The sequence below is a fragment of the Conger conger genome, chromosome 3 (genome assembly GCF_963514075.1).
Source record: "Conger conger chromosome 3, fConCon1.1, whole genome shotgun sequence".
In the NCBI taxonomy this organism is placed as follows: domain Eukaryota; kingdom Metazoa; phylum Chordata; class Actinopteri; order Anguilliformes; family Congridae; genus Conger; species Conger conger.
In genome coordinates, this window is record NC_083762.1 from 1,009,070 (window position 1) to 1,033,794 (window position 24,725).

Below are 24,725 nucleotides of genomic sequence, written 5' to 3' on the forward strand. Positions count from 1 at the left end.
CAATCAACCTGTTGGAAGACAAAATGGGAAATTATAAATGCAGCAGGGGGGCGTGACAAATCAGAGTGGTTTGAGTATCTGCTGATCTCCTGGGATTTTCACACACACTAGTCTCTAGAGTTGGTAAAGAATGGTGCAAAAAACTAAAACCCAGTGAGCAGCAGTTCTGCAAACAGAAATGTTTTGTTAATGACAGACGTCAGAGGAGAATGGCCAGACTGATCAAAGCTGACAGGAAGGTGACAGGAACGCAAATAACCACAGTGTTATGCAGAAGAGAACATTCATCTGAGAACACAACACATGATAACTCTAAGTGGATAGGTTAGACCTAAAAGTCTAAAAAATAAGTCTAATACAATTGCTGTGTACCCCATTATTGCCTATACTGTATATATTCTCTTTATTATCACATTCAGTGTTCTTAAAGGCTAACATTTTAAAACAGTAATGGGATTGCTCTGAGCATTTGGTTGCAGAATGTTGTTGGTATGGTGACTGAGGGGGATATCATGTGTAGTGTTTTTACTCAGGCCAATTATGTACTTTACTGGATCGGAAATTGTGAGGCTCTGTAGAGATGCAGTGCTCTGTGATTGTGAGGTTATGTGGTTATGTAGTGATGTGGTTGTGTTGTTCTATGGCAGCACACTGATGGGCTGGACTCTGCATGTACTCCTGCTGGGCCTGCTACTGCCAGGGTTGCAGGCCTTTAACCCTTTACTGGGAAACTCCATCACCCACCAGAAGATAACGGAGATGGCCATCCTGCGCAAAACCGCAGAGGTCTGCCGAGCATTGGCCGTGGCCGAGGGGAGAGATTTCCCCTTTCCTGTAAGCGACTACTAGCTCTGTTATCAGAAATTATCAGAAATTATAGCATTTCGTTGCTAGATTAACATTGACTAGCTTGTGCTATTTCAATGCATGTTGTTTCTAAAAGGCTTTTTCTCTCGGAAACAGACCGGTGGAAGACTGTCTGCATCTATAGTGCAGAGAGCCTGCTCACCCGGCTCTCTGGGGTCCACTGTCAATTTCAAGGCCTCCATCATAACAATGTACTTGAGCAATGCAGCCGTGGATATCATTTACCTTCTGAGTGATCGGCACCACTTTGATGGGGAGGAATTCAGGGGCGGCCGGGCCCTCATCACAGATGGCATGGCCAGCATAAAGGCCAATGTCCGGCAGGAGAATTTTATCTCAGCAAGAGTTACCCTGGGGAAGATCTGCCACACCCTGCAGGTGAGAGGCAGGTGTGTGAGTGTGTGCATGTGAGTGAGAGATGTGCTGTAAAGATGAGAACACTGTGTGTGTCCTCTCCCTTTGCAGGATTTTTACAGTCACAGTAACTGGATTGAACTGGGAAAAAAGCATCCAAACACCAACCTGATCCGACCAGATGAAAGCATCGGAAACATAGCAGGTACAGAGAGAGATGGGAGAGGGAGAAATACTTGACTTTGATGCCGCTTTATTGAAATATAAAATAAAAAATAACATACAAAAACTCTTTAGTACACCCAGTATCAAAAGCACAAACCTTGTTATTGTATCATTGTTTAGCAGACCTCTCTCCTGAGCCCTGCTTAGGTCATCACCTGAGGCATCACCACATTTAAACCTGTCTCTAGTGTTCCCTGTCAGAACGTTGATCATAATTCAGAGCCGAGTAACCTGTATGCCTGTTTTATTGAGATTCATAACAACAACCCTTTGCCTTGTTTTTTCAAGTTTGCTTTGCCCTCTTGTTTTGTCTGCCCTTCTGATTATTTGGTTTTGGATTACTCGCTACAACTTTGACTTTGACAAAAGTCCACCTGGTGGTCATAGCCCGACGGTGCAGCCCGTCTGCAGGAGAGTTCAGGCCAGTGCACTGCGAGTGGGGAGCCCTGCAGTACCCCTGGAAGGTAGAACCCAGTGAGCCTACTCCTAAGCCTACATAGCAATGGCTCTATGGCCAAACAATACAACTGACCTGACATGGTGCAGCCCTGCTTAATGCCCCTCCGAAATAGGCCAGCTCAAAGCCTTTGACAGAATCATATAATCGGTGCATAAGAAGGACCGGTCTCCAGTTCTTAAGCAGCGGCACATCAGGCTGGGGCTCGTTTCACAAAAGCACTCGCAGATCTCAATATCTCATCAAAACGCGTTTCACTTGCGTTTCATTTGTCACTTGTGAATCGCAAATAAAGCTGCAACAACTACATACCTCTCTCAATTTTATCCCTCACAAATATGTGATTTCTTCTGATAGTGGAGATGGGCAGCAGAGACAGGCTCCACAAAGAATATCATTTTGTTTAACTTTTGTCACTCCGAATACCGAAATACAAGTGCATCAACTGTTAAAACCCTTCACTTATCCAACATGTAAAATAAATGTATTTGATTAAATTTCTTCATTATTATCAAAGATGGCACGGATGGTGCAGTGGGTAGCACTGCCGCCTCACAGCAAGGAGGTCCTGGGTTCAAATCCCCGTCAGCCGGGGCCTCTCTGTGCAGAGTTTGCATGTTCTCCCCGTGTCAGCGTGGGTTTCCTCCGGGTACTCCGGTTTCCTCCCACAGTCCAAAGACATGCAGGTTAGGCTGATTGGAGAGTCTGGATTGCCCGTGGGTGTGGGGGTGGGTGTGGGGGTGGGTGTGTGGGTGAATGGTGTGTGTGCCCTGCGATGGACTGGCGACCTGTCCGGGGTGTGTTCCTGCCTTTCGCCCAATGTATGCTGGGATGGGCTCCAGCACCCCTGCAACCCTGTTTAGGATAAGCAGGTTAGGATAATGAATTAATTATTATCAATTATCAAATACATTTCAGAATTCGTTCATAGGCAGAGCAACCTGTCGGACCAAGGTGTATCAAAATGCACAACTCACATGGACATTAATATGAAGATTTTAAGTCTAAAGATGGGGGTGAACTATCTTAAACAAAGAACATTATAGACATCGACAGTCACAAAAGGAAATAATGAAAGAAAGTGCTAATCCCCAGCTAATCACACCGCATTGGTTTCTGTTCAAAACTGGAATTGCTTCTAAAAATGCAAATTTCAATCGTCAGGATTGAACAACCATTATCTGTTTTTTCATTTATCGACCTGTTCCATGTACCCCGACCTCTGCCTTTTGGATTATCCTTCTGTTCCTGATTAGATTTTGTGTTACCGGCTTTTGATTGGACTTCCTACTTACGATTCTTGGATCATGTTTTGTACTGTTGCCTATTTGGATTGCTTTACTATGTTTGGACTCTCATCGGTGACTTTGACAAAGTTTTGGATTACCATTGTTATACCTACTAATTGGACCATGATTGGACCATTGCTTGCGACGACAAACTGTTTTGTCTCTGCCACACCAGTCTGCCAGTGTTTGACCATTGTCTGCTTGACCTAGCAGTTATTTAATAACATTTCTGGGTTGTGACTGGTTCCTCATTCCTGCTGCCTGACATTTGAAACATTTGTAGCCATTCTAAACCGGGAAGAGAACTCTCATGTGTGAGGGCCTTTAATAATACCACTATCCAACTTTAGTTTCTGTGTGTTGTTGTGTTCTATAACCTATATCTAGTGTTGGGCAAAGCTACTAGTACTAGCTTGCATAACTAAATTATATTTTCCAGTAAACTACAGTGTGTAACTATTTCAGTGAAGTAGAAATCAAGCAACAAGAATTTCATTTCTAGAACCGGCGCTATTTGTAATACTGAATGCTCCACCGCCTGCAGATAAAGACACCCCGACCTGCAGAAGCTGCATTGGGGGAGACTGCAGGGACAACATCCTGCCTGAAATCATCAGTGAAGGAAAAATAACATCTGGGTACTTCGGTATATTCTCATCATCAAAACCTGCAGGTACTGTTGTCCAATATCACCCTTCAATCCTGCAGGTACTACAATCTTCTATCCAGTTGCGGCTGGTGGCCATTTACCTGGTTTGGGCACCCTGCGTGCACGCAGATACAGCCACTGCAACTCCAACCTCTTTTTACAAAGAAAAGGCGGAACAATGCCAATATTATAAACAAAAATGTTTATATGAACTAACCTTTTTATATAGGCTTAATAAACTGTATAGGATTGATAAAAAAATGAAAATAATGAAAAACTATCTCCAGTGTCTGTTATCAGTGTTACAAGAAATAAGACCAAGGGGGTATATCTCAAATCAGTTGGATAGATACCTGGAACCCTTCCAAAACTGGAATATGGACTGAAGTAGGCTAAAACAGCTGTTCCAGTTATACTCGGTGAACTTATGCAACTCAGTAATCCTGCTTTGTGATATTTACCCCCTGAACAGGAAATAAGTTAAATGGAATTTAAACAACACAGGTAACGGAAATGGCTAATGAAATCGGCAAACATATCTACAAGCTAAAAAAAAAGAAACTTTCCTTTGCCTGGGATTCTGGGAGAACATCCTAGAATTGCAGTCGAGCACCCACTGAGAGACAAACTGCTAACAATCACCACTCTAGCAAAGGCTCTATTGGGGAATAGTGTATCTATGACCCTGGGAGGCAAAAATGTGTGCCCCACTGGCAGCAGCCAGCTGTATGGTAAAAATGTGTTATCTGAATAAGAAAGCATGCCCCTCCAATTGAACACCCATGAGGGCTGGAAAGAAGAGGCATGCCCAGCCAAAACTGACAGATATGAGAGAAATGGAAGAAAACGACTGACTGAAATATTATGTTTTTATGAACACGATGAATGAGCAAGTTTGCCAGATCTAACAATGCACTACGTCCTTATATATTTTGGACCTTCTGCTAAATAAAGGTAATGATGGATAATGTCAGCTGTGAATTAAACTACCAGCCTACAAAGGCAGATGAGATGTTCCTTTTTTTAGCGACTGGACTTTGCAAGATGACTTTGCTTGCAACCGCCACAGCCTCTATCAAACCTGGAGGTACTATAGTCCTCTATCAACCTCCAATCCTGCATTATAGTCCTCTATCAGTGATCCATTCTCTCTGGTGCAGGGAAGTGCAGTCATGGAGGGTTAGCAGACCGTACTAGTCGGCGAGACCCAACTGGCGGGATCAACAAGGATGATGAAGGAGCAGATCATGGACAACTTCCTCCAGTACCAGCTCAGCCTTTTACACATGCATGTACAGAGGGACGCTTCCGTATATCTGCACGTTTTCTGATGTGGCACATCTGCTGATGTCGAATGTGCTCTGTAGCAATGCTACGCTGCCTGAGGCTGTGCTGAAGCAGTGTTCATATTTTTCTGTGCTTAAGTGCTGATTAAACATAGCACAGGGTGCACCAATAAATATTAGTATTAGTGCACCCCTAACAGAGTGTTGTTTAGGGTCTTTGTTTGTCATTGGTTTACTGTTTTCTTAGTATGTAATTACTTTTTTTTGTTCATGAGTTGGTCACTCTCACACCCCCTCCCTCTCTCTCTCTCTCTCTCCCCCCTTCACTATCCCCTCTGGTTCCCAGGCTCATGGGTATTACTCGTTCTGTGCTATGTTTTGTGATTGACACCACGGACGGCATGGCTGATGACATTGTGGAGGCAAAGAGGGTGGCATTTTCAATCATCGACAGTAAGAAAGGCACTGAGGATGAGCCATCCTCCTACATCCTGGTGCCCTTCAATGACCCAGGTGGGTCACCCAATCTTGGTTTCATGTTCAACACAACGTATTACCTTAATATTATCATATCAGTGATGGCACATTTTTGTATTCCTGAGAGTTCCTAAAACTGATTTTCTCAACTACTGTATATCACTCTGGATAAGAGCATCTGCTAAGTGATTTTGATATAATATCATTTATAAAAACATGCATGAAAAACTGCTACATCTAAGCCGGTGCACGTCAATCACCCTGCAACAGGGACCAGGGACACAGAGCAACAGACTGTCTCTGCTTCCACTGGTGCGGTTCTTGATTTTCAAGAGAGATTTGTGTCTGTAATCGGGCAGAAGTACAAGAGTTCTGTGGGATGAATGAAAGGTATGAACCTGAGAAAGCAGAATTGTGCTCAGCCTGCCGAGCAAAGCACCTAATAAAATAAATAATAAATAATAATAAAATAATAAATAATAAAATTAGTAATCCTACACAACGTGATCCCACTGATGTTGGACAGTTGTTCACTTAATTGGATTGTGTCTATAATATCTATATCTGCATGTTTTCTAACAGTTTTATAAAAGCATTAACTCACTCCAGGACGTGTTATATTGTAATTATATCACAGCGACGGGGTTGCGACCCTCTGCTGCATGTCAGGCCAAGCAATGGCCTGAGATAAAGGGACATTGTACCACTGCCTGTCGTGATTATTGCTTAAGTAATATCTCTCTTGCATGCACGTGTGTGTGCACGTGCGCTTGTCTATGTGTGTATGTGTGTGTGTGTGTGTGTGTGTGTGTGTGTGTGTTACAGAACAGACTCAAACAAGCATCAACATATTTTGGCTGTCTGAAAACGAGGGTTTTTCTAAATAGCAATCTGAACATCCCCACCACAGTAGCAGTATACCAGGCAATCTGCATCACCACTCTCCTGTACAGCTGCAAGGCATGTGTCGCCAACAGCTGTCACATCAAATTGCCAGAGAACTTTCAAATCAAATGCCTCCAGCCTCTCAGGATCTCATGGAGGGATAGAGTGCCTCAGACAGAGGTTCTCCAGAGAGCCAACTGTACAAGTGCAAAGGTACAAAGACCAACTCAAAATCACAGTGAAAAAGTGCAACATAAATCCATCTCATCTGGAGGACCTGACCCCTGACTGACACTAGCAACGGCTCTGCTGCGAAGGACTACGAGCTTTCAGGGGAAAAAGAGCATCTCTGCGGCATAAGAAGTGGGACAGAAGGCACGCAGCTCAGACCTTCAGCTTCACCAAAGCAGGATTACGTCTGCACTGCTTGTCACAGTCAGTGCAGATCACGTACAGCTACATGACTACACAGCCACATGAGAACCCATCGCTAAGTGCGGAGGAAGAAGTCGTCATTGGACACGATGGACAGTCGCAGCTGCTAGCAGCATCAGTGTGTGTGTGTGTGTGTGTGTGAATATGTGTGTGTTCATACATGTTTTTGTGCATAGGAGTTGGACCTCTGACTCGGACAAGTAGCTCCGACATCTTTAAGCAGAGGATTAATGCTCTAATTGCAACTGGTGGGGGTGACGAGCCAGAGATGAGTCTATCAGGACTGCTGGTGAGTGTGTGTTTGTGTGTGCGTGCATGCATGCGTGAGTGTTTGTGAAAAGCATTATTTTGAAATCTCAGTCTAAGCACACTCTTCCATTTCTATTCATTTATCCTGATTTTGTGTCTAGGTACTACTTGTACTACTTGTACTTGTACTACTGAAATTTCTGCTTTTGTTTGATACTGGGTGCATCAAAGTCAAGTCTCTCTCTATCTATTTAGCTGGCTCTCAACAGTGCCCCTGCATCCTCTGAGATTTTTGTGTTCACCGATGCCTCGGCCAAAGATGTTCACCTGAGGAGCACAGTCATTGCTCTGATTGAGAGCACCAAGTCAGTTGTGAGTACAGACCCGTTATGAGCAACCACCTTTTTAATTTTGTTACACACTCACTTGCACACACAGCATACTTTAATTGAATTACACTCACTCACTGACATACACTCACTCCAGGGTCACATTTTTTGTTGTTTTCACTCAGTTTGAATAAAACTATCAATATGTTGTTAAAAAGCAGACTTTTAGCCTCAAATCTCTATTGGATGAACAGTGTTGAATTGTAGCTATGTTTATACATACCCCCCCCCCCCCCCCCCCAACTTTAGGCAACCAAAAGTAACATGAGAACATGAGGTCGTCCCAGAATATGCCTGGCAATTGAGCACAAGTATCCTCCTTTAAAATAACTCTTGGAGGTTTATTACAATTAGGTTTATTAATGAGGTTTTTGAATAAATTGTACATAAGTAAATGTAGCCCATTACTACCCACCTCTGCATGTGTACCAGGAGCCTCACAAAATTTGGCATTGTTCACATTGTAGATGTGTTTAGTTTAGACAACATGCTAAACATAGGCCTAATTGAGTCTCTCTGATGCAAAAGTCCAATTGCCAGTTTCATGGTTTTCAAGCTATTTGTACAGGCCAGGTGTGTGGATAAACCAGACAATGTACAGTGAACTCCTTAATGTTTGGGAGAAATCAATTTTTTTTGTTGATTTGACTGTCATTGGTAGAACTTAGGTCTTAGTGTTGACAAATGCAAATTACTGACTCCAAAGCCAATCAAAATCCTAGAATCAAGACTAGATCCTGAAAGCTTTCTTATGCCTGTACTAAGGAAACAATTTAATACACCTGACTAACCAGAAAGGGCTCAGAAGCCAACTGTCCAATTACTTGTGGTTTTTCTAAAATGGGGGACTATGTATAGAAACAAAAAAGATTAGTCAATGAAAGTTGTACAAGCTGTAATGACTTTTATTGATAGCTAGCTCACTCTATGTCTCGTATTGTTGATGAATAATAATAACAAATTAACACACAATCAAATAACAGTTTCATTACTTGCATATATTTGGCCGTACTTATAATGTTTCTAAGTCCACATACAGACAAGTGCAATTCGATCGAGACAGCTAGCTCGGTTTCCAAGGATCGTTTCTTTCGAGGAGTCATGCCTATGAATGACGTCATTCAGTGTATCGCGTTTGAGGTAAAGGCCTCGCCCAGCCGACTTCGCACACTAGGCTCGCACGCTCACACCAGACAACCCTGGACTTGATGCCAAACATAAACCCAACGGTTCTAAAAATTTACCGTGAACTGCTAACGTTAACTTTAGCTAACCTTTGAGTCAAGTGTTGATTGAAAACATATGGACTAAAACATTCCCAATTATTACTTTTAAAGCTTTAATTCTGCCTGTTTTACTAAATAAATTGCAGCGCTGCTGGTAGGATAGGCCTACAATGTGTAGATCCTTGTTCTATTGCTTTTTGCAATAGTCTAAATCCCTTATGGAAAAAAGAAAACATTTGTTGTATTGTTTTTTTTATTTTTATGGGTTGCAGACAGATGATCTATAATCTAAACAGTGCATTTTAATCGTGTGGGTTAATGGTAGGTTAAGGAGCGTCGGCTGTAGATCAGAAAACAAAAATATAGCCTTTTGAAAAAATGAGCGTCATTGAACCTTTTTAATGAAAGGTTCTATTATTTTATGATTGAACCTTTTAAGAACCCCAAAGGTACTATTATTTTATAATAGAACCTTTTTCTGAAATATGGTTCTAAAATGCTATTCAAAGAACATAAAGGTTCTATATAGAACTCCAATGACCCTTTATTTTTTGCAGTGTGTTCAGGATAAACGGGTTAAGATAATGGATGGATGGATCATCTGGCAACACTGGTTATGTTTCTTTCCCTGAAAGGAACTGCATGTTGACAATGGCTGTTGCATGTTATCTCATTGAGACGTTATCAATGTTCCACTGAGGCAAGAAGCACTCTTTCTGTAATATTCACTATGCAAAATGAAACAAGCAGCAACTATTCAGGCACTAGCTTAATGTCAATTTCATTCCTCTTTAGTAAATAACGTTGAGACAACAGATTTATGGATCTCGGCCTTAAATTCCACCCTTCTCAATTGCAGATGCTTGAACATGATTGTATACCTTACTTATTTGCATTATGCTTAGAATAGGCGACTGCATAAAGGAAGGATACATCCTATACATTTTAAGATTGCCCAAGAAAAATACCAGGTGATGCTCACCATCCACCACGTTGAATCTCCAATAAACAAAACTGTCCATGATTATTTTATGTAATTATTTTCATTGCAAAAAATATATAGCCTACAGAATTCACTGGAACATAATGTCACTTCTCATTATTTAGAGATGGGACAGCCCACTTGCAGACCTGGGAAAGACCAGGGTCTGGTGTGAATGGCAAGGACTCGGGACATTCCTGGGACCATTGTGGGGTGTGAATGCTTCAAACGTAATCGAAACGGGGTTCAATATCCCGTGTATACCCCGGGATTCCTGAGAGAAAGTTGTTTGGGTTAAGGCTGCTTGGAGACAGGGTCAATCATATTTTCAGTGATACCACGCCAACTTAGGTGTTTTGCAGAGCACTAATCAGGGCATGACCTGCTGATTAAAAAGTACCCACGTCTTATTGGGGGATCTTTCTGTACATGTGGAATATGTAATAAGGTGGAGAGATTGTCTTTTCACTCAGAGAAACATGGTTGCACTGTAACCAATTTGTCTTTGTGTTGAGCTCCCCTTTTCAACTGTGCAAAATATAGGTCTCTCTATCTCTCTCTCCCTCTTACTCCATCCCCCTGTAGGTGAACTTCTTGTTGACGAATGCTCTCTCAGCTCGGCGTCGAAGGGACAGTAATGGCAATGTTAGCACCCGCATGAGTCCCCTGGGGAATCAGCTGTACCAGGAACTGTCCGAGGCATCTGGGGGGCAGGCCATAGTGGTCACCAAGGACACGCTGCCCCAAGCCACTGACATCATTGTGGACTCTTCCACCACAGGCCTGGTACACTCATCCCCTCCAACTCTTCCCTGATGCACTGTACTCATCCCCTCCACCGCTGCTCTGGTGCACTCATCCCCTCCAACTCTGCCTTGGTGCACTCATCCCCTCCAACTCTGCCCCAATACATTTATCCCCTCCACCTCTGCCCTGGTACACTCATCCCCTTCACCACTGCCCTGGTACACTCATCCCCTTCACCTCTGCCCTGGTACACTCATCCCCTCTACCTTTGCCCTGGTAAATGTATCCCCTTCACCTCTGCCCAGGTGCACTCATCCCCTCCACCATTAACCTGGTGCACTCATCCCCTCTACCTCTGCCCTGGTACACTCATCCCCTTCACCATTAACCTGGTACACTCATCCCCTTCACCTCTGCCCTGGTAAATGTATCCCCTTCACCTCTGCCCTGATACGCTTACACCCTCCACCTGTGTCTTGGTGCACTTGTCCATGCTAATGCTCAGCTGGGGACAATTCAGTAAAAACCTGTTGAATCTGTTTCAATGTAACATGTCATGCTATCATGCTTCCTCCACTTCCTTAGATTGACCAACCTCTTGTATCTTTGTCTATTTTCCTTTCTTCTCTGATTCCCTACTTCTCCAGGTGACAGTTCTCCAGGTGGTGAGGAATCCAGGAAGAACAGATAATTTCAGCTTTACAGTAGATGCATCCTTGAGGAACATTACCACATACCTCACTGGCAGCTCTCTCACCTTCAGTCTCATCAGCCCGTCAGGTAAGGCCACAGGCAGGGGGTGGTATTGTAATACAGTGAAAATACCACGTTGACACTCAAGGAAACATTTGTTGTTGTTTTGGCTCAGTACTCCAGCAAATGTGACATAAAACAATGATTATGAAGTTATGAAGTGCAGACTTTTAGCTTTAATTTGAGGTTTTTACATCCATATTAGGTGAACTGTGTAGGAATTGTAGCCGTCATACATAGTCCCCCTAATTTTATGGGACCAAAAGTAATTGTCGGATTCCCATGTGGGAGATAAAATGAAACTGTGCCTCCGCAATAGTCTTAGCAGGTGTTGTGGGTACCGAGCTGCATAACCCACTAACACAAAGCGAGTGCCTTTTGTGCTCCACTATTGTACTTCGCTCTGGATAATATTGTCTGCCAAATGCCTATAATGTAATGTAATGTAATGGCCTAACGAGGCCCATGCCAATTCTTTTGAAGGGAATCTCAGTTGAAGGTAGTGGATGGCACTCCACACATCACTGATGGATTCCTGGTCTGTTAAATCGGATCATTAAATGGTTAAGTGTCTTATCCTGCACCAAATGACCATGCCATTGGATTGTTTTGAGCCGCCTGAAAAACATTTTCCAATGGCTTTTTAGCTGCGTGCCGTCTTCACCCGTATGTGGGTCCCGACTTACCCTATATAACACTGCCCTCTGCTGGTCGAGTGACCTCCCATCAGTCTCAATCACTTGATCAGCGACTCGACTCAGCGTTTCATCCTGAGAATATCAGTGCGTCATTTCTGTCTGACCCGGAACCGTGAAAAGCGTCTACCAGACCGCCCCTGGATCTCTACCATCGGTGACCACCTCACTCCTGGCTGTGGCAAAAGGACAATAAACATCCCCACCCCATCAGCCTCACCCTGAATGCCCACCTCTGTAAGTCTATCAATAGCCTCTGGAGGAATCAGAATCAGGCATTGGTGCACAAGGGTTTGGTAAAAATCCATCAATGCCTGGATTGTATCCCCTTTTACACGTGGTGGTATGAGATTTGTCTCTGCTGGTGCGGGGGAAGGATGGCTAGTGATGTTTGTCTCCACGAGGGAGTTTATCTCCGCGTTGATTCTTCCTCCCTGTGTCCTCTCAGTAGACAGGTGATTCTCTGCTAGCTGAATGGCTGCACTCAGAGAGGTTGGTTGGTAGCACAGGCCCATTATAAACCGCTCCAGTGCCCCCTGCTCCACAATATTCTTTGGGAGTGCAGCATTCAGGCTGCAGCCAGCGCCAGCAGGAGTCGAGGAGCTGCTCAGCATAGGCAAATGTCTGACCGACTGCTTTAACCCCGAGACCTGAGCATATTTTGTCCTCTCAGTCTTTAACTTATAAGTTCAGTCTGCCTTGATACCCAGCATCTGGTGATATCTATAGGTTGCTGACGTCAGGCAGAGATTGATTGCAAAGGATTTGCAACAAAATATTGAACATGATGACTTTATTTCAGTTTGTGTTAATTTGTCCAGTTAGTATTTGTTAAAAAGACCAAGCGTATTCTTCAGTGTTCAAAGTTTAAATTGTTTTCCTACACATTGACTGAGCCGTCAATCAGCCCTTACAGAGACTTCTGGCACGCAAAGCCGGAGGACTCGCCTTTTTATCTTCAGCAGCTGGTTAGACACCATTCATATCACGGAGAAACAAAACTAAGGTAATTGAACTTTAAGCGCTTTCTCCTATGGAACTTTTCTGCAGCAGACATCCAAAGTATTGTGTGTACATAAAAAACTAACCACATATAATTCCACTGTGGGAAATCACAGTTTGCGTGTGTGTGAACAGAACATCTCATTAAAGTCAACATTTAACAGTCTCTTACCGGATATTCTGCAGTGTGTCTTCATTCTAGAAATCAGCCAAAATCAGGCATCGGGTGAGGGCTACAAAAGCCGACCATCCATTTCTAAAATTGGGGCGACTATGTACAAAGGGACTGTAGTTCCGACACAGTTCACCCAATATGGATGCAAAAACCCTGCACTTTAAGTCTGCACTTTATTCAACTGTTTATTTTCTGGACTGCAGAGCAGAAACAATAAAAAAAGTGCCACTGCCCAAATATTTACAGACTGAACTGTGACTAATTAACAAGACAAGAAATTTAAAATGTAGAGACTATGGTGCCCTCTGGCGGTCGGCTGACGAAAAGACAGCCATACACCAAACTGTATCTGAGTGTGGCTGTGTGAATCTGTGTTATAACCTCTTAAGACCAAGTTGTTCATTGTTGTTCTTTGTAGGGGACACGAGTCTCTGGTTTTTAGAACCATATATTGTACTCTTCTGAAACCTACACACAAGGAAAATAAATGAGTAGTATTTGTAAAAACTGTTTTCAATGCAACAACAGAGACACTTGTATTATATCAAAATACATACTTGCTGGGTCTCAGGAGGATATGTGATAGACAATATCTCTGGGCCACCAGGTAAATGTTCTCAGCTGGTGATCAGTTGGTGTTCCTCCCTCCCTCAGGTGTGTCTCAGAGCAGTTCTGCTTCAGACGGGCCCCTGGGTACAATAAAGGTAGTAGGGAACCTGCACACGATTCGCTTGGACACCCAAACAGGATTATGGGAAATCAGAGTCACCTCAACACAACCATACACTCTGAAGGTCACAGGTCAGCCCACAGTATGTGCGTGCGTGTGTGTGTGTGTGAGGAGGGGTGTACAGTATGGACATGTGACATTTTTGCAGAAGTACAAAGTGTGTGTTTTGCATATGTATGAAACCATTATTTGAATGTGTATGAAATGTATGAAAAGTATATGGCAGCTCTGACAGAAGAGCTTCTGGGCAGTACTAATAGAAAGCATCTGGGTGTGGTCTGGCTATATATAATAAATCAATGAGAATCAATGTGGCTTAACTGATAAAGCAGATCTTAGATCTTCTGCTGGTGGGTATACTGCAAATGCATGTTTCAGGTAAGCGCACTTGCAGGTGACTGTATTAGGTGAGCTCACTGCAGGTTAGCGCACATGAGGTGAAATGTTATGTAAAATTAAACTGTGTCACATTCCGGACTTGTGTCCTGTTTCCAGGGCGAAGCAGCATAGATTTTGTCTACAACATTGTAGAGGACCTTGAGGGGTCGGGGAGTGATTTCACCTTGAAAGAGGGTCGTCTCCAGGCAGGTGAGCAGAACGTCTGTTTAACCAATAGTCACCATCAGACTCATCATCAGCACCTGGCTCACCTTCATCATTTCAATTTCAGTATTCATGAACTGACTTTTGGCTCATTAAGATTTCCTCCAAAGTGACTTGGACCACTTAGATTTTACTTCCATATTAGATCACATCCCATTTGAATTTAAAATCAGATTGCCTCTGGTGCTGCACCTGTGTAAGCAACAGTATACTGTATGAACTGCTATTAAAAGATTTCACAACGCTTCACTTTTTCCACATTTTGGTATGTTACAGCCTGATTAAATTCTTTTTTTCCTCCAAATTCTACACACAATACCCCATAATGACAACATGAAAAAAGTTTTTTGGAGTATTTATTAAAAATAAAAAACTAAGAAATCACATGTAAGTATTCACAGCCTTTGCCATGAAGCTCAAAATTGAGCTCAGGTGCATCCTGTTTCCACTGATCAACCTTCAGATGTTTCTACAGCTTAATTGGAGTCCAACTATGGTGAATTAAGTTGATTGGACATGATTTGGAAAGACACACACCTGTCTATATAAGGTCCCACAGTTGACAGTGCATGTCGGAGCACAAACCAAGCATGAAGTCAAAGGAATTGTCTGTAGACCTCTGAGACAGGATTGTCTCGAGGCACAAATCTTGGGAAGGGTACAGAAAGATTTCTGCTGCTTTGAAGGTCCCAATGAGCACAGTGGCCTCCATCATCCGTAAATGGAAGAAGTTCGGAACCACAAGGACTCTTCCTAGAGCTGGCCGCCCGTCTAAACTGAGCAATCGGGGGAGAAGGGCCTTAGTCAGGGAGGTGACCAAAAACCCGATCGTCACTCTGTCAGAGTTCCAGCATTCCTCTGTGGAGAGAGGAGAACCTTCCAGAAGGACAACCATCTCTGCAGCAATCCACCAATCAGGCCTGTATGGTAGAGTGTTACGTTACGCTACGTGGCATTTAGCAGATGCTCTTATCCAGAGCGACGTACAACAAAGTGCAAATCAATCACAAGAACAAGTGCAAAAGTAGACCTGAGAGGACAGTACAGTTCCGAGTCCTAGTGTAAACATACAGAAATTCAGAGCCCTTGAAGAGTACAATCAACATTCAAACTAGCATACCACTGTTGGCAGCTAGAATACAACAACAGCCAATAAAAACAACAATACCTATACAAGTAACGATATCTATACATACGTGCCATTACGGTCTAAGGCTAATCACAGTGATTGTGAGTTGGGGAGGGAAAGGTGTAGCCTGAAGAGATGGGTCTTCAGTCTGCGCTTGAAGGAGGTCAGAGACTCTGCTGTTCTGACATTCACTGGGAGGTCGTTCCACCACCGTGGGACCAGGACAGACAGCAGTCGTGAGCGTGAAGTGCAGGTGTGGCGAGGGGGAGGCGCCAGACGGCACGAAGTGGCAGAACGGAGGGGTCTTGTTGTTGTTGTTGGCCAGACGGAAGCCACTCCTTAGTAAAAGGCACATGGCAGCCCGCCTGGAGTTTGCCAAAAGGCACCTGAAGGACTCTCAGACCATGAGAAACAAAATTCACTGGTCTGATGAGACAAAGATTGAACTTGTTGGTGTGAATGCCAGGCGTCATGTTTGGAGGAAACCAGGCACCGCTTATCACCTGGCCAATACCATCCCTACAGTGAAGCATGATGGTGGCAGCATCATGCTGTGGGGATGTTTTTCAGCGGCAGGAACTGGGAGACTATTCAGGATTGAGGGAAAGATGAATGCAGCAATGTACAGAGACATCCTGGATGAAAACCTGCTCCAGAGCGCTCTTGACCTCAGACTGGGGCGACGGTTCATCTTTCAGCAGGACAACGACCCTAAGCACACAGCCAAGATATCAAAGGAGTGGCTTCGGGACAACTCTGTGAATGTCCTTGAGTGGCCCAGCCAGAGCCCAGACTTGAATCCGATTGAACATCTCTGGAGAGATCTGAAAATTACTGTGCACCGACGCTCCCCATCCAACCTGATGGAGCTTGAAAGGTGCTGCAAAGAAGAATGGGCGAAACTGCCCAAAGATAGGTGTGCCAAACTTGTGGCATCATATTCAAAAAGACTTGAGGCTGTAATTGCTGCCAAAGGTGCATCAACAAAGTATTGAGCAAAGGCTGTGAATACTTATGTACATGTGATTTCTTTATCTTTTTATAAATTTGCTAAACAACTTCTGTCAAGTTGTCATTATGGGGTGTTGTGTGTAGAATTTTGAGGAAAAAAATGTATTTATTCCATTTTGGAATAAGCCTGTAACATAACAAAATGTGGGAAAAGTGAAGCGCTGTGAATACTTTCCGGATGCACTGTATTATATACTCAGTGAGCACTTGATTAGGTATTTATTACCGACTTATTTTTTATCAATTATGTTCCTTTTGTTTTTTTAACATCACCTAGGTCTTAACTGTCATGGCTGTCTGCCTGTTTGTTTCTCATTGTCACTTAGGTGGGAATGGCACCTTGTTGCTGTCTGTGGTGGGTGGGGATTCCCTCACAGTGACAGAGGTGTCCCTGGTGGAGGTATCTGGTTTGAGGGTGGAAAACAGCACCTTGAAGCCATTGGGGGAAGGGGATTATCTGGTCTCTGTGGAGAAGGTCCCGGATGAAAGTTTTGTTATTCTGTTGAAGGGGGTGGATGGGATGCTCCGGTCCCCCCAGAACAGCTTCCAGAGGCAGTCCAACACCCAGCTGAGGGCTTCCACCCTGACTCTCACAGTAAGTAAACAGACACTGGACTCGCCTTAACAGTTTATCCATTATCCTACTTATCCAGGTCTGAAACTTTCTGGTGAAAGTAGCTAGCTTATGCCGTGAATTAAGTTAGAACTGCAGCCAAGTGATTGACAGGAGCAGAGTGCGGTTGCCTAGCGACAGCAGAAAAGTGCCACGTATTTTCGAGCCTACAAAGCGTGTGCGATGTGATCACAGCATAAAATATCCATGCTCCTGTGACAGTGACCGATTTGATTTGTGGTTGTGATGTCACAGTGGGTGTTTTGGTGTCATGTCAGGCCTTGGCTAATGGCACCATGGAACCTGGGGTGCAATTCACTGTTCCTTTCACTGTGTGGTCCAATGGGACGGCGGGACATTACACCATCCGCTCCCGAGACGACAGGGGATTCATCACCTCTGCACCATCCAGGTAGGAGTGAGTTTTGAGTGGAAAGCATTGACTGATACAGGGTCGATCTATCGATACAGCCTGAAAAGACCGTAAGGTTGCCCTACTCTGTAATGTGTGAAGCAGTAGTTTGGTCTCTCTGCTCTGTGCTGTGTGAGGGAGCAGCAGGGGCTATCTGTTCTGTGAGATAATGGTTTCCTCTGTGCCACAGCCTGCCTTTGGATAGCGGGGGAAGCGCTCAGGGGTCAGTACAGCTGGAGGCTCCTGGCAGTACATCCTCAGGCACAGACGTCACACTCACCATTGAGGCTGAGTCCCCCAGTGGCGGCAACTCCAACTATGTGGTGCTCCGCCTCACTGTCCTCAACCAGGTAACAATTATATTTCATACAGTAAGCTGAATACCAAAATGAATGACAGGCAGTCTGTCTGGCAGTCAGAGGGTTGCCGGTTCAATCCCCCGCCCGGGCTGTGTCGAGGTGTCCCTGAGCAAGACACCTAACCCCCAAATGCTCCTGATGAGCTGGTCGGTGCCTTGGATGGCAGCCAATCGCCGTCGGTGTGCGAATGGGTGGGTGAATGAGAAGCATCAATTGTACAGCGCTTTGGATAAAGGCGCCATATAAATGCCAACCATTTAAAAGTGTTGCAGGTTTGTTAGGGTGAGTAATCCTTTTCTACACCTTGGGCATGCTTTATAAAACATATATGTGAATAAAACACATTCTTTAACATTTGATATAAAAAATCTGGGTTTAAAAGAACAGGAAGCTTTTCTGATCATTCATATGTCTGGACAAATAAATATGCAGATGTTTTGTATTTGGAGAGATTTGAAGACACTTGAGGACATCTGGGTGCAGTTTTTGGAAAACTCATGTGGAATTTGAATGCCTGTAGATATCTGCTACGTCTTGTACACACATTAAGATCAAGTTTGTGCACAAATATTAAGTAATTCTGGGTTGGTCCATGAATTAGAAATTGAGATAGTCAGTATTAAACTATAGAAACAATAAGGTGTCTTGTATATTTTGTGTGCACTGTATGTACATGCTCTGACATACATTGGTTCCCTCTCAAATTTATGAATAGTACAAGCTTCTTTAATTTAACTTCAAGCATGTGTGTGTAGTAAATACACTCAGTGAGCACTTTATTAGGTGTTTTTTAGACTTCTACTGCTGTAGCCTATCCACTTAGAATTATGATGCGTTTTGTCTTCAGAGATGCTCTTCTGCATACCACTGTTGTAATGTGTTGTTATTTCTGTTACTGTCACCTTCTGTCAGCTTTGACCAGTCCATTCTCCTGTGACATTTCTCATTAACAGGGCGTTTCTGTCCGCAGAACTGCTGCTTACTGGATTTGTTTCTGTTTTTTTGCACCATACTAGTGTGCGTGAAAATCCCAGGAGATCAGCAGTTTCTGAGATACTCAAACCACCCTGTCTTCCACCAACAATCATTCCACGGTCAAAGTCACTTAGATACTATTTTTTCCCCATTCTGATAGTGAATGTGAACATTACCTGAAGCTCCTGACCTGTATCTACATGATTGTGTGAATTGCACTGCTGCCACAGAATTGGCTGATTAGATCAACTAAAAAAAAATAAGTAGGTGTAATAAAGTAAAAATGTTCCTAATAAAGTGCTCGATGAGTGTAGTTTTTGAGATATTGACACTTCTATCGGAATAGTACAAAATAGGGCGAAATTGCCTTCTTGGGGGCCAAAGTGGAAAGGGTTAAGGATTGTACATATGCTTCGAGAGGTCATCACTTTGATACACAAAGGTTGTGGAAAGGCGTAATACAGGACAGAGGTCAAGGAGGATGGAACTCACTCCAAATCATTCATTCTCGTTTTTGAAGGTTCAAAATGTTGGTAACTGTAGTGTAGGGGTTGCAGACATTGGTAACTTTGTTCCTGTTTCCGGAAGGTGACAGACTTCAGCCGACCTGTGTGCCAGGTAGAGAGCGTGAGCAGCAACTGCTCCATGAACTGCAGTGAATCCAGGTGGGAGCTTTCCGCCAGCCTGACGGACGGGAACGGGACAGGCATCCAAACAGTGTCATTGCGCTTGGGGGATGGCACCCTTGACACCACCACCTCCCTGGGGGAGGGGGGCATCAACATCACCTTTGCAACATACAATGCCTCCTGCTGCTCGCCAAATGTAGAGTTAGTGGCGGTGGATGCCGTGGGCAACGTGGGCACATGCTTCCATTCCATCAGAGCCACACCAACCCCTGCCCCCAGCAGTGCTACTGCCCTCAGGGTGCTGCTCCTCCTCATTTCCACTGCCCTCCTGTCTGCCTTTCAGGCCTGAACCACACTCAGGAGCTCTAATAATGAGGCTAGTAACCTGTGGGCACTCCTTAGATAGCAACTTCTGCATATTTCAGCCATTCATAAACAAATTATCTTCATATCTTCTTTGCTTGGAAATGATTTGCCATAAATTTCCTTCAAGTCATCCTCCTTTAAGAATACATTATGCTAGAACACACCAATTAGTTGGTCAGCCATATTGAACGTTGTAGCTTGTGGCATTGCTGTGATGTCTGTCAAGAGGGCATTATGATTAGGCAGATGAATAGTATCACAAATTAAAACTTTCATGTTTCATGTGCAAGAGTTTTTGAACAAGACATGAGATCGTATTTGTTTATTAATATGCAACTTAATTGTGCAAATAAATTACGGCCTTTAGACTGTCATGGCTCGCATCAAATTCAAAACATTGGTGCTAGCCTTCCAAGCAGTTAAGGGGTCTTCCCCAGCTGACTGGACTCCCCCATGTCAATAATTGTACATTATATCAATATACTTTAATAAAAGAATCTCCACTTTATCCACATGTGAGTTGTTCTTTAAATAAACTGCCAGGTTTCCCTCCCTTTAGTTTTAAATTTTTGCAGCATGAGGTGTCCTCGACAAAATATTCTTTGTCTTCAAGAGGCAACTTAAAATCAGTCACTCAGACCCTGTTTCAATAAAACTGCAATACAACTGTGTAAAATGCATGTAAAAATAGCACTTGTTCCTTCTTTCAAAAACATAAAACTGTTCCCTGCCTTGAACTTACAGTCAGGTCCATAAATATTGGGACATCAACACAATTCTCATCTTTTTGGCTCTATACACCACCACAATGGTTTAAAATGAAACAAACAAGATATGCTTTAACTGTAGACTGTCAGCTTTGAGGGTATTTACATCCAAATAAGGTGAACGGTGTAGGAATTACAACAGTTTGTATATGTGCCTCCCAGGGACCAAAAGTAATGGGACAAACTAACAATCATAAATCAAACTTTCACTTTTTAATACTTGGTTGCAAACCCTTTGCAGTCAATTACAGCCTGAAGTCTGGAACGCGTAGACATCACCAGACGCTGGGTTTCATCCCTGGTGATGCCCTGCCAGGCCTCTACTGCAACTGTCTTCAGTTCCTGCTTGTTCTTGGGGCATTTTCCCTTCAGTTTTGTCTTCAGCAAGTGAAATGCATGTTCAATCGGATTCAGGTCAGGTGATTAACTTGGCCATTGCATAACATTCCACTTCTTTGCCTTAAAAAACTCTTTGGTTGCTTTCGCAGTATGCTTCGGGTCATTGTCCATTTGCACTGTGAAGCATTTGGCTGAATATGAGCAGATAATATTGCCCGAAACACTTCAGAATTCATCCTGCTGCTTTTGTCAGCAGTCAGATCATCAATAAATACAAGGGAACCAGTTCCATTGGCAGCCATACATGCCCACGCCATGACACTACCACCACGCTTCACTGATGAGGTGGTATGTTTTGGATCATGAGCAGTTCCTTTCCTTCTCCATACTCTTCTCTTCCCATCATTCTGGTACAAGTTGATCTTTGTCTCATCTGTCCATAGGATGTTGTTCCAGAACTGTAAAGGCTTTTTTTAGATGTTGTTTTGCAAACTCACCAATGGTTTACATCTTGTGGTGAACCCTCTGTATTCACTCTGGTGAAGTCTTCTCTTGACTGTTCACTTTGACACACATACACCTACCTCCTGGAGAGTGTTCTTGATCTGGCCAACTGTTGTGAAGGGGTTTTTCTTCACCAGGGAAAGAATTCTTCTGTCATCCACCACAGTTGTTTTACATTATTACATTATTGGCATTTGGCAGACGCTCTTATCCAGAGCGACGTACAACAAAGTGCATACCCATAACCAGGGCTAAGTGCGCTGAAAGACCCTAGAGGGAAGTACAATTTCAATTGCTACCCATACAACAAAGATAAGAACCAGGGCCTATTTTTTTTTTTTTTTTTAAACAACAAAGCAAAAGTGACCAAACTTAACTATCCAAATACTGCTTACCTAGCCAACTAAAAATACCGAAACACTACGTAAATCACAAAGACAACAATTAAGGATCACAGGGAGGTAGGGAGGGATGGGGAGAGGTGCTGCTTGAAGAGGTGCGTCTTCAGTTTGCGCTTGAAGGTGGGGAGAGATTGTACAGTTCTGACCTCAACGGGGAGTTCGTTCCACCACCGTGGAGCCAGAACAGACAGTAGTTGTGAGCGTGAGGTGGAGGTTCAGAGAGGGGGAGGTGCCAAGCAGCCTGTGGAGGCTGAACGAAGAGGTCTGGCAGGGGTGTAGGGTCTGATAATCTTTTGTAGGTAAGCTGGGGAAGACCCCTTAACTGCTTGGAAGGCTAGCACCAATGTTTTGAATTTGATGCGAGCCATGACAGGCAGCTAGTGTTGTTTTTGGCGGCCTATTTTACTTTTAGTTTTAGTCTAGTCTTTGTGTCAAGCGGTCATTTTAGTTTTTATTAGTTTTAGTCATGTTCATACTCCTTTTAGTCTAGTCATGTTTTAGTCAACGAAAAGTCTGAGCATTTTAGTCTAGTTTTAGTCAGAATTGTCCCTGACTATTTTAGTCTAGTTTTAGTCGACGAAAACTGATGACATTTTACTCATAGTTTTAGTCAATGAGCGCTTTAAGCGCTCATTTTACCAGCATTCCATCAATGTTAAATGCTGGACCCCGACGGCACTGAAAAACAGGCAGATTTCACTGCCATTCCATTCTTTACGTATATGGAGCTCGAAAATTGTGACACAACAATAGCTTTTGCTGGTTTACTTCACGCGCTCATACATGGCAGTTGGTGGCAGTTCGAACTGTCAAAAGTGTGACTGTAGCCAGGTCAATATTTTTGCTGGGTACTCGGTATGTCCAGCCTTATAAGTCCAAAGTCCCTGGTTACTTTTTCATAGTTTCAATGGATTTTGACAATAGACATGTCAGACTTCAATCATGTTAACGCTCTCGAGCGTGGGTCAAAGTTTAGGTAGCAAATAACAGTGCTGTATCCTTCTGACGTCATTTACATAGCTACAGAACTGTCCGATCACGCCGAATCACTGATAGAAACAAGATGAATTAATGACGATTCAGAAAATGTATAACTTTTAAAGATTTAATTAAATCCTATGGTGGAACTTTTGCCATTTATGGACGGTACGACAGAAAATTCCGGTGCCGTCAAACTTAATCGAATGCTTTTATTTATATCGTTCGAATGACCAAGTGCCGTTAAAAAGCAAATTGTATGGCTTTGTGCTATTCACGTATGCTAGCTACATCATGCTAACATCGTACAGGAACCAGTAAAGGCTTAGAACACACTAGCACTTAGTTATTGTAAGTTTGATCACCTCTACTGTAAAGTAAAAAAGAGGACAAATGACGTTTTCTGTGAAAAATCTATTGGCGAGCTCACGTGCACACACAGCGGTCTACATTCTAAAGCTCCACTTTGCCCTCCCTACCATTGGTCCCTTTCTCTGTGTCACCTTTATTTATTAAGCTGTGCTTATCAAGTGATAACCCACCGCAGCTGCATCTTCTGAAATGAAATAATACCGCTCGTTGGGATCGAGGAAGTGACGTCGCTCAGGCAAAATAATGATAATAAAAACTAAGAGACATTTTAGCATAGTTTTTATTTTGTAAACCACATTTTCGTCTCGTTTTTATTCGTCAACAAAATGGCATTACACATTTTATTATTGTTATCGTCACGTGACCAGCATCTTCGTTGCGTCTCGTCTCGTTTTCGTCAAGTGATAAAGGTTCATTGACAAAGATATTTCATCATAATTTTCGTTGACGAAAGCAACACTACAGGCAGCCAGTGGAGGGAAGTAAGCAGGGGGGTGACGTGTGAGTATTTGGGAAGGTTGAAGACCAGACGAGCTGCTGCATTCTGGATAAGTTGGAGGGGTCTGATGGCGGACGCTGGGAGGCCAGCCAAGAGGGAGTTGCAGTAGTCCAGGCGGGACAGAACCATCGCTTGGACCAGGAGCTGGGTCGAGTAGGGGGTGAGAAAGGGGCGGATTCTCCGTATGTTGTATAGGAAGAACCTTCATGACCGGGTCACCGCCGCAATGTTCTCGGAAAGGGATAGTCTGCTGTCCATCACCACGCCGAGGTTCCTTGCGCTGGGTGATGGCGTGAGTGTGGTATCCCCGAGGGAAATGGAGAGATCCAGGTGGGGAGAGGTATTAGCAGGGATGAATATCATTTCAGTCTTGCCTGGGTTGAGCTTTAGATAGTAGTTATCCATCCAGCGCTGTGTATCAGATGGTGGGAACGAGATGAAGAGTTGGGTATCATCCGCATAGCAGTGGAAGGATAGCCCATGTACAGTGTTTTCCGTTGTCTTCCGGGTCTTTTGGTGTTGCTGAGCTCACCAGTGCGTTCTTTCTTTTTAAGAATGTTCCAAACAGTTGATTTGGCCACACCTAATGTTTTTGCTCTCTCTCTGATGGGTTTGTTTAGATTTTTCAGCCTAATGATGGCTTGCTTCACTGATAGTGACAGCTCTTTGGATCTCATTTTGAGAGCAACAGATTCCAAATGCAAATAGCACACTTGAAATGAACTCTAGACCTTTTATCTGCTCCTTGTAAATGAGATAATGAGGGAATAACACACACCTGGCCATGGAACAGCTGAGCAGCCAATTGTCCCATTACTTTTGGTCCCTTAATAAGTGGGAGACACACATAGAAACTGTTGTAATTCCAACACCGTTCACCTGATTTGGATGTAAAT

At 43.6% G+C, this 24,725-nt stretch overlaps 1 protein-coding gene across 1 annotated transcript; it reads left to right on the plus strand.

The window, feature by feature from the left end:
• The first annotated feature begins 635 nt into the window (after positions 1-635).
• Positions 636-20,477, plus strand: LOC133125205 (von Willebrand factor A domain-containing protein 7-like). The gene is made up of 16 exons (XM_061236962.1): positions 636-834; positions 964-1,245; positions 1,333-1,426; positions 3,737-3,865; positions 5,002-5,105; positions 5,391-5,640; positions 7,101-7,213; positions 7,429-7,545; positions 10,356-10,556; positions 11,165-11,297; positions 13,797-13,943; positions 14,368-14,460; positions 16,942-17,210; positions 17,507-17,640; positions 17,831-17,990; positions 19,563-20,477. Exons 1-16 carry the CDS (start codon positions 655-657, stop codon positions 19,950-19,952), a joined length of 2,796 nt encoding a protein of 931 aa, XP_061092946.1. The 5' UTR covers positions 636-654; the 3' UTR covers positions 19,953-20,477.
• The last annotated feature ends 4,248 nt before the right edge of the window (positions 20,478-24,725 follow it).